The following is a 10,643-nucleotide window of genomic DNA, read 5'->3' on the forward strand; positions in this document are numbered from 1 at the left end:
GTCAAGGCCGTTTCAGGTACCCGGAGGTGCACCTGGTACTTTTGGTCGACCCTGGAGTTGTATGTTTCTACTTTTTTATCGTTGGCCTCGATCTTTTCCTCCCCCTTTTCGATTCGTTCGGTCAATCTTCTAGCCTCCTAGAACCGCAGAATCAGCATCCGGCCCACCCCGTTCCGGCTGTACTGGGGTCGGATTGATGATTGCAGCTGCACGGGGAGCCTCCTCGAACCTGACAGGCTCCTGGACCCGGCTCTGGAGCTGAGCTATAGCCGATTGCTGGGCTTGCAGCATGTCAAAAATCATTTTAAGGTTGATAGTCTCTTCGCCGACTGCCTGGGCCCTCGAATCGTCCTCACCCCGGACGCTATGTGATGATCCGGAGGCCTGATCAGTGTTGAGCGCCATCCGGGAATCGGCATCTATCGGGTTTTCGAGCCCGGGCATTCCATTGTTTCCTGTCTGCTGTTCAAGTTCGTTGTTGATTGATTGTGCCATTCTATGAGTTGGTAATTTGAATGTAAGATGGACTCTTTTGCAAAGAACCAGTGTACTGTGATGCGTCAAGAAAGAGTATCAAAGAGCTCACTAATATCCTTAGCCCCACGGTGGGCGCCAAACTGTTTACCCTGGAATCCGGATAACAATTGAATTTATATGGGGTTTTAAGGATCCGTGAACTAAAAGATACAAAAGGTTTGGATTGAGGAAAATAAAAGATAAAGACTCAACAATTGCTGCTAAAGTAAATAATCGCAGAATATAATATTGCTTAGAACAATTGTGCTTGATAGCGTACAAGAATTGAGAGAGATGGTACCGTAGTGTAATGGTTTCCGATCCCCTCTTTATGGGGTCTTCTCCCCTTTTATACATTCTGATTAAGGGTAAAAATAAGGTAGGTAAATTAATTACATCGTGGATCCCTGTAATTACGCCTTAATGGCCTGAAGTGGTTGAGAAAATCACGTTCGGGCGAGATATCCGGCGACGCTTGGTTATCCGTTACGAGTCCGGCTTCCGACCTTGTGTGTTTCTCCATCCGGTGGTGACTCATATCGAGCTCTGCAACGGTCTTGAAATGACTCGACCTCGGTTGTTGACGTGGCCGTCGTTCTACCTTGCATCCAGGTCGGGTTCGATGGCCCCGACTTGCCCCGGACCGGACCCAACCCGGTCGGGCTCAAGCAAAAAGGGTATCACCCAATACAATTATATTCTGCGATTATTTACTTCAGCAGCAATTGTTGAGTCTTTATCTTTTATTTTCCTCAATCCAAACCTTTTGTATCTTTTAGTTCACGGATCCTTAAAACCCCATATAAATTCAATTGTTATCCGGATTCCAGGGTAAACACCTACCTCAAACAAAAGCTTGGTATTAAGTGGAGAAGTATAAAGGGGTGAAGCCATCATCCACCGAGTTTCGTGCAACACTGGCCTCAGGGATTTCTCCATTATCTCAAAAGAACAAGTAGTACCGTTCTAGCCAATCAGCAAAATAGAAGTAAACGTAACAAGACTTTTGAAGCTTGATATTGCAAAAGCAGACCGTTTCCAGCCAAAGGACATTGACAGTTTATAATGCTCATTTGGAATTTACGTATTCATTTATTTCAATGTCTACCTAGAAAAAACCCCAAAGGACATCTTAATGTCACTCGTATACTTGAGCTAAGTTTTACACAACCGGGTCATTTAAAAGGTAATTATAGGTAACTCTAGTCTCTATATAATCACCACTTACTTACCAATCACATGGATTAATTAAATTACTAATGGTGTAAACATTCTACTGGAGAGAAGTTGAGAATTCTCATATACATGGCTGCAAATGCAAATATAAGGTAATCATGAAGTAGGAGAAACATTCAAAACTGTCCCCCAGTAATGCGACTGCACATTGGGTGTATAATTAAAATTCATTTCATTCAGATCTTCTTTCCTGCTAGTTCTGTATAACTTTGTGGACCCCTTCTCTTTCTTTTGTGCCGGAAAAATGGCTGTCGAGTTTAAATGTTTTGCTAGAATTTGGAGAATGATTTATGTAAAACCATATTTTGTTGCCTTGGTTTTAGTGGGATTGCAGTGAGAAATCTGCTGAGATTCAGTCTTATTATAGATGCTAATTCTAACTTTAGGACTTCACTTGGAACTAGGAAAGAGAAGGGAATTGAAGGAAAAGAATACAAAAAAACTCTTTCCGTACTTTTTAACAATATAAAGAGAAAGGAAGCAGAGAGTAACAATTTATGGATCCACTAGTTTTCTTCCTATTGTCTTCTATTTTCTGTCTTTGTATTTGTCCCTTCTTTTCTCTTCCATTCCATTGTTACTGAAGATAGGGTTAGAACTTTTAACTGAAATTAGAATGCCACCAATAAAAAAAATAGAATTAGAATGTTAGGCCTGGCATTTTGTAGCATTCTTTTACAATGTGCAGGATTCTCATAATATTAGATTTGTTCCATTTTTTGTTAAATTTTTTCTCATATGACGTCTCAAATATGCAGATTGTTGACTTAGAAGAAAAGAAAAAGGAAGCTCTTGATAATGAAGCTAAAATAAGGAAGCGAAATCAAGCTATCACAAGTTCAACATCAAACGATAACATCTTGAAGAAACAAAGCATCAATGATATTTTTGAGGAAGATTTTGAGGTGATATTTTGAGCTTTGTTACCTTTTAGAAAAGCAGTTGCATTTCTGTTGTCATTATTGTTTGTTATTTTACTTTTTCTTCTCTATACTTTTTTTTGCTCTCCTTTGCTCAATTATATCCTTATCCTTGATCAAACATGGATAAGCATTGATTTACTTGAATGTTAAGAAATATAACTACCCGAGATGCAGTGATAAGAAATATACTTTGCATGTGACCACTTTCAATCATCAAAAAATCACACTTAACATCTGATGTAACTAAAGATCTATGTAGGACATGGCTAAATTATCTCTGACGGCATTCTCTCATTTTATCTTCCCTGTGTTAGTTGCACTTTCTGTTGAATGTAATCATTTCTAATTATATGTCCAATTGTATAAGTACGCCGTCATTCCGTTTATGCAATATTCATTTTGTGGATATGTTGGATTGCAACATCAGTTCTAACGTAATATTGTTGGTCATATAACCATCCTATTGATTTTGCCTTTCACATTTTTATGTATCTTTCTACTCATAGCAGTTTACTTATCTTTCTACCGCATAGCATTCCCGTGGGCTGTGGCACTTCTCGTTTCAGTCATTCTGTTTTCATTCTATGTGGCATATCTTCGTCTAACTTCTCATTTTTCATTCCATGTGTTGTATCATCATTTAACTTATCATTCTCTCAAAATATTGGATCTAGACAGCACAAGAGCAATCCACAGACAAAAGAAGTAAACTGTAAATCTTACTACTGTTGCCTATGTTAGCACAAAGTTTCTTCGTGGAAAAATGGAAGATGATGTTCTAGAGTCAATCAAAAATGAGAGACTAGACTTTCTAGATCAGTTTTATCCTCACGGAAAACATTTTTCTAAATTCTTTCAGCTTTTAGTTTTACATGGTTACACTAATATATAGGTTTGAGCCCCTTCTAACGAGCAACTTTACTTTGGACTCTATCCAAGATGAGAAATACCCTAAAATTTTCAGAATACAAGCTTTTTTGTTCCTTATAAAAAAAAATCAGAATACAAGTGGGGAAAACCCTTACACAGTACCGGAATATTTGGTCCCAATTCACTCCTGCATGCATGTAACTCGTGCTATATATCCCCCGAGCTTCTTGATCTCCTTCCTTGCTTGATAAGAATTAAAAGCATTCATTGTGTAGCGACGAACAAATCAAAGAAATTTATCCTGTTCCTAGCACCATCTCTTTCTAAGACTAGCCTTATACAGGAATTAGTTTATTAAAGATTCTACTCCCTCTCTTTTGTGGATGTAGTATCAGTTTTGCTGCCTACTTTGAAATTAATAGTCGGTTGGTTTTACGCTAAAGTGAAGGTTTCTCTTGTGTGCACTTCAGGAGCTGATGACAGATCAATCCATTTGCAGCGAAAGCCAGCTAAAGTTTGACTTGTGCTTCGAAGGCTGTGATTGAGAAGAATAGTAGCTGCTTATTTTGATGGTTGACGACTCAGCCCACTTGTTGTTACAGTGCCTAACTTAAATTCTAGTGGTATTTAGGTCTAAACCATTGTACATATAACCCTCTGGTTTCCATGCTTAACTTAGACTATAGTTGTATTGAAGTAGAAGTGATTGTAAATATAACCCTCTAGTTTCTTTTGAGGACTTTCTTTTGATACTGTTTAACTTAGATTCTGGTTGTAAAATCAAGTAGAAGTGATTGTAAATATAACCTCTAGCTTCTTTCGAGGACGTAATTGCTTGCATCTCAGTCGGTGTATTTCCCTCTTACTTTCTCTTTTGATACGTGCCTCCCTGGGACTAAGGAGAGTGCATCACACTCATATTCACACTTAACTAAATAATTTAGGCAAAATGGCTTCCCTACCATCTAAACTTGTACTGATTTTTTAAGCCGGTAAATAAATTTACGGATTTCCCATTTTAACACTTTTACTGTACAAAATAGTTATTAATAAACACCTCCAATTGAGCTTGTTAATGTCATATGCTTAGTTTCTTGTTGTTTGACACATGTAATTTGTGGGTCCCAACCTTTTCAATTTATAAAATTCGTTTTTCTTTTTTCTTTCTCTTTCTTCTTCATAGGTTAAGACCAGTTCCACCATCACTAATATCATTCCACTGGACTAATCACCAAAAAAAATTCCTCAGGTGCCATATTTCTTCTTCAAAATATCAACTTTATTTTCCTTTCATTATTTTTCTTAAAACCATTTCTAAGAGACTTTCAAAATCCATCACTTTCAGATCAAATCAAACTCCACCCATCCGGCAACAGAAATCCATTTCCCATCTCCCCCAGCTTCACAAAGAAACCATCACTTTATCTGAAAGACATTTTTCACTTCAAATGGTTGGAAACTAATTGATTGATTCGAAGAATAAGAGCCAATAAATAGGAAAACCAAATTCTTTGCTATCGATTTGACCCAATTTCAAATCTCAGAAAGTCGATTCTTTTTTCTCCGGCAACTTCTCCAGTGATTTGCTTCCCATAAAATTGTGGGTTATCTTCTATATCTTTGTTCCCTCTCTCTAAATTCTTTTACTCAGCAGAAGAAGAAAATGCCCTAAATTCGTTTTAAATAGAGAACATAATGAAAAATAAAGAGGGAAAATGGAGAGGGAAGATGGGGTTTGGGACGTGAAAAATATAAGGATAAGAAACAAAAAGTAATGGGAGGAGAAGGGGACGGAAGGGCTGGAAGAACTGAAGAAGTGTTTGGGTTTGTTTATTTATTCTTCTTTTATCTTTTTATTAGTATTAATATATTCTTAATAATTTTTCTAACAGGTCTAAAAATAATCGGAGAGAACCTCATAGTTAGGGTTTCAGATGAACCCTAGAGTGAGAAAGGCTTCGAAAATGTTCGATCTAAGTCGGAGGTCAGAATCAGGCTCAGATGACCAAGAGCCACCGGAGCAAGGTCGGAGATGGCCGGAATCCTTGAATCGGTGAAGGTCTGAGTGAAGACCCTCGAGGTCTGGCCTCGAACCTTCGAGCAACAGGCATGTAGGAGCCGTAGGAGGTGAGTATAGGCTGTCCATGGCCTGAGAAGCCATGGACTCCGGCGAAAACACGGTGGAACAAGGTAGGGGGAGGCTAGGGTTCCGAAGAACCTTGAGAGAATTTGGGGATTCAAGGGCGGCTGAAGGGTGGAAATGAATTAGGGTTGGGGGTAGTCGGTGAATTAAAAAGGAAAGGTTTAATTTGAGCCTTTGATCTTTTAGATCAATGACTGTGATTAAAGGGGGGATCCGGTCGGGTATTATGAATTGGGTCAGGGTTGGGTCGATATTAGGATTTGGGCCGGTAAAATTGAGTTTAAATTGGGGGTTTAATATGGCTATAATCGAAACGCAATAGGCTATGTATTAAATAGCCAATTTCTCCCTTTTTAGTTTGATTAAAATAGTTAAAACGATTTTTAAAAATAAATTAAAAGCACTGAATTAATTAATAATATATAAATATTAATTTAAAAATACTGGGAGTAATTTTATAATTGTAAGATGCTATTAATCGCAATATAGTCTATAATTGCAATTTTATGCAATTTTAGCTTAAAATATCAAATAGATTTATATAAAAAAATATGCAAAAAATTACCTTAATTATATTGTGATGTAAATAGGAGGATGGAAATAAATTACTCACCAAAATGATAGTTTTGGGAATAATTATTGGGTTTTGTACTGTTAAAACAAAATAATAAAAATGATTTTTAAAAGCTTTAAAATTTAGAAAAATGTCAAAAATTCTTGGGCATACTTGTATATGCATGTACATGCTATTTTGAGAATATTTTGAGTATAAAAATAGATAAGGGAAAAATTGGGTATCAACACTCACGGGGCGTATCCAAATAACGGGCAAAGTATGATGACACATAAGAAAAGGTGGAACCGGGATCAAATAATACAGAGGCATCTCTATGGCAGACTGAGACAATACCTGAAATCACGGCATCTGAAGCAGCAACATCTGGCCTACCCGGAAGGGCATAGAAACGAGCCTGACCACCGCCTGATCGACCTCCCCCTCTAGAGCGACCCCTGGCTGACTGACCTCCACCCCTAGCTGGCTGGGCAGGGTGGTGAAGTGTGGAGCTGAAGTCGAGGGCTGACTCCTCTGCTGAGACGGACCATCATGAAGACGAGGACACTACCTCCTCATATGCCCAAACTCTCCACACTCATAGCAACTCCCCAGTGCTGGAGATGGGGACTGAAGGGAACCCCTATCACCGGAATGACTAGTAGAAGGACCTGGCATGGAAGAACCCTGAACTGATGGAGCACGGGACAAACTCTGGGCTAGAAGGGCACTGAGTGATGAATGGCCCTGATGAGAACCGTGAGAACCATGACCCGATGATGCCCCACGATAACCTGGGTGAGCTGAATGAGCCTGCCTGAATGGACGGCCTCTGCCCTGCTGGAACTGACCCCTCGAACGAGCACTACTAAAGCTACCAGATCCCCGAGGCCTCTTGGCCTCCCTCTCCTCTCGCTCATGGCGACGAGCCGACTCAATCTCACGGGCGATGTCAACAACCACCTTGAAAGTAGCACCTGTCACCCTCTCCCTAGTCATGAGAATACGAAGCTGATATGTGAGGCCATCAACAAACCTCCTGATCCTCTCTCGATCTGTGGGAACCAGCCAGACCACATGACGAGCTAACTCAGAGAACCGCATCTCATACTGTATCACAGTCATCTCTCCCTGACGCAACTGCTCGAACTGCCTGCGCAGCTCCTCTCGGCGAGACTGTGGCACGTACTTCTCTAGAAAGAGAACAGAGAACTGCTGCCAGGTAAGGGGCGCTGCACCAACAGGCCTACGCCTCTCATACGCCTCCCACCAAGTGAAGGCAGACCCAGAAAACTAAAAGGTAGTAAATGATACACCACTGGTCTCTAGAATACCCGTTGTACGAAGCATCCTCTGGCACTTATCTAGGAAACCCTGGGCATCCTCGCCCTCTGCACCGCTGAAGGTCGGAGGTTGAAGCCTACCAAACCTCTCAAGTCGACGCTGCTCGTCGTCCGGCATAACTGGTACCACATACTCCTGAGTTGGTGCAACCGGCTGGGCTGGAGGTGGCCCCGGTGTCTGAAGTCCCTGCACAACCTGCTCAAGTGTGCGAGCAACGGGAGTCTGGGTGCCTCCCCCTGCCTGAGAAGTAGTTGTGGCCGTAGTAACTGAGACCGCCTGAGCCAAACCGGTACATACTGATAAAATCTGAGCTAAAGCCTCCTGAAGGCCTAGAATCAGAATAGGCACAGCTGGTGCCCGAGCTGGTGCTGCCGCAGCGTCCACAACTGGGACCTGATCCTGAACTAGGGCAGCGGGTGGGTCTGCAGGTGTTGCCCTAGCTGCTCTTCCTCTACCATGGCCTCGACCGCGTCCTCGGCCTCTAGTGGCCCCAACTGGTGGTATTGGTGGTCGTCCATCCTTCCCAGTAGCACATGTCCTCACCATCTGTGAGAGAATGAAATAACAGAAGTTTAGTACTCGGATCAACAGATTCGCACGACAAGAATTTCAAGAATATGAAGTTTTTCCTAAAGGTTCTGCAACCTCTCGAGGATAAATACATACGTCTCCGTACCTATCCGCGAGACTCTACTAAACCGGCTCATGGCTCGCGAGACCTATGTAACCTAGGCTCTAATACCAACTTGTCGCGACCCCAAATACCGGTCGTGATGGTGCCTATCACATTAGGCAAGCCAACCGAAACATTTAATCACAACCCTTTTTCTTTTATAAAGCCATTTTTCTAGCACGGGTTTAAATACCAATTTTCATAAGCAGTGTTTAAAACAACTAAAAAATGTGCGGAAACTGATAAAATATAAGACAACACAGCCCAAACATCTGGTGTCACGAGTCTGGAGCCTCTAAATACATAACCGTCTGTCTAATACATCATAAGTCTAAAAATGCGGAAAAGAGCAAGATAGAAAGGAGGAAAGCAGGGCTGATGCCATGCAGCTACCTTGCAATCTCCGGCAAATTCTGGATAAGCTGAGGACTCTCACTCCGCCACTCGGACATCTGGATCTGCACACAAGGTGCAGGGAGTAACGTGAGTATGCCAACTCAGTAAGTAACTAAAGTAAATAAGGGCTGAAAGCAGTGACGAGCAGTTAAAAATCATATAAATGAATAAACAACATGATAACAGATCAAACTCCACATTTTAAAACCAGTTTCGTCATAAAATCATCAATTTCAGTTTAAATACTTGAAATCATATACTTAGCAATTTTCAACAGAGGCTTATTTTAAAAGAATAGTGAAATCAGTGAAAATATCATAACTGGGCCGCTCGGGCAAGGTATCGCTCAGAATATGGCCTCTCGGGCAGCCTCTCAGTCACTCCTGACTCAACTCTCGTCACTCAGTACTCACTCTCAGCACTCAGGCTCATTAATATCTCAGAATAATAGAAATCATAGTGACCGCTGCGGCGTGCAGCTCGATCCGTAATTTATAGCCGACTACGCTCACTGGGGGTATACAGACTCCGGAGGGGCTCCTACAGCCCAAGCGTCATATCGCTGCGGCGTGCAGCCCGTTCCAATATATATATATATTGCTGTGGCGTGCAACGCGATCCATGTAAGTATCGATCCGGCGTGCAGCCCGATCCATAATATATACATATAATATCCTCTCTATCAGGTTCTCAACCTCTCTCACTCATTTATCTCACAGCCACTCGGGCATAACAGTAGGAATCAAGGAACTCAGTCCGAATAGTTCTCATATTTTAAGAAGTACAGTGGTAAAACCAGTTTTTAAACAATAAGTAGGTAAAACGTGACTGAGGATATGCTTTTCAACAAATAGAGTGAGGAAAAACAGTAGAAATGCCCCTAAGGGTCTCAGCAAGTTGGCACAAGGCCCCAAACATGGCATACAGCCCATAATATAGTATAAATGACTAAAGTACGGATTATCATAAGGTTCCAAATCAAATTCGCAGCTTAATAGTCGCTACGGGACAGACCAAGTCTTAATCCCTACCGGTGCACGCCCACACGCTCGTCTCATAGCATGTGCGTCACCGCATTTATCAAATCAAGTCAAATACCGGGGTTTTGTACCCTCAGTAACAGATTTACAATGGTTACTTACCTCAAACCGGTGAAAATACTACTCCGCGACGCCTTTGCCCTTCGAATCGGCCTCCACTCGTGTCGAATCTGCCCAAAATCAGAATCATAACATTAGAATAGGCTAAAGGGACGAAGCCCATGCGAAATAAATCAAGTTATAGCACAATTCCCGAAATTAGCCAAAACCCGACCCCCGGGCCCACGTCTCAGAATCTGATAAAATTTACATCAACGGAATCCTTATCACTCCACGAGTCCATACATACCAAGAACACTGAAATCAGAGTCCAAATGACCCCTCAAATCCCCATTTAAAAGTCTCTTAATCTCAAGCCCTAATCCCCAATTCATAGCCCTTAAATTCCATTAATTACAGTCTTAATCCATGAAATACTACCATAGAAATGAGTTTTTAGTAAAAAATCCTTACCTTAATGAAGTCTCCTTGATTTCTCTCTTCAAAATCGCCCAAAGCTCCCGAATTCGTGTTTAAAAATGGTGAAACCCTCTAAAATCGCGAAGGAAGAATTATATACATTCTAACCCAGGCTTTTCCGCACCTACGGTCAATCCACCGCATCTACGGTCAAAACAACCGCATCTGCGGTCCTCACTTAATTTCCAATTTTCGCATCTGCGACCAAGTAGCCGCATCTGCGCCATCGCAGGTGCGGTCAGCCAACCGCATCTGCGGCTCCTGCCCATTCCTCCTTGATCGCTTCTGCGGTCCTTTCCTCGCATCTGCGGCGTCGCACCTGTGGTCCCCAATCCGCAGGTGCGGAAATACCAGAAGCAGAAAATCTGCAGCTTCACCAAAAATCTCAAACTCTCCGTTGACCATCTGAAATCACTCCGAGGCCCCCTGG

At 41.6% G+C, this 10,643-nt stretch overlaps 1 protein-coding gene across 1 annotated transcript in view; it reads left to right on the forward strand.

Annotated features, from left to right (window-relative positions):
• Positions 1 to 4,390, forward strand: part of LOC109244309 — a 21,666-nt gene extending 17,276 nt beyond the window's left edge. The window contains exons 2-3 of the mRNA XM_019411370.1: positions 2,511 to 2,657; positions 4,016 to 4,390. Coding sequence (XP_019266915.1) covers positions 2,511 to 2,657; positions 4,016 to 4,090 — 222 coding nt within the window. The 3' untranslated portion in view covers positions 4,091 to 4,390. The remainder of the gene's footprint in view (positions 1 to 2,510; positions 2,658 to 4,015) is intronic.
• The last annotated feature ends 6,253 nt before the right edge of the window (positions 4,391 to 10,643 follow it).

Source organism: Nicotiana attenuata, unplaced genomic scaffold (genome assembly GCF_001879085.1).
Source record: "Nicotiana attenuata strain UT unplaced genomic scaffold, NIATTr2, whole genome shotgun sequence".
Lineage (NCBI taxonomy): Eukaryota > Viridiplantae > Streptophyta > Magnoliopsida > Solanales > Solanaceae > Nicotiana > Nicotiana attenuata.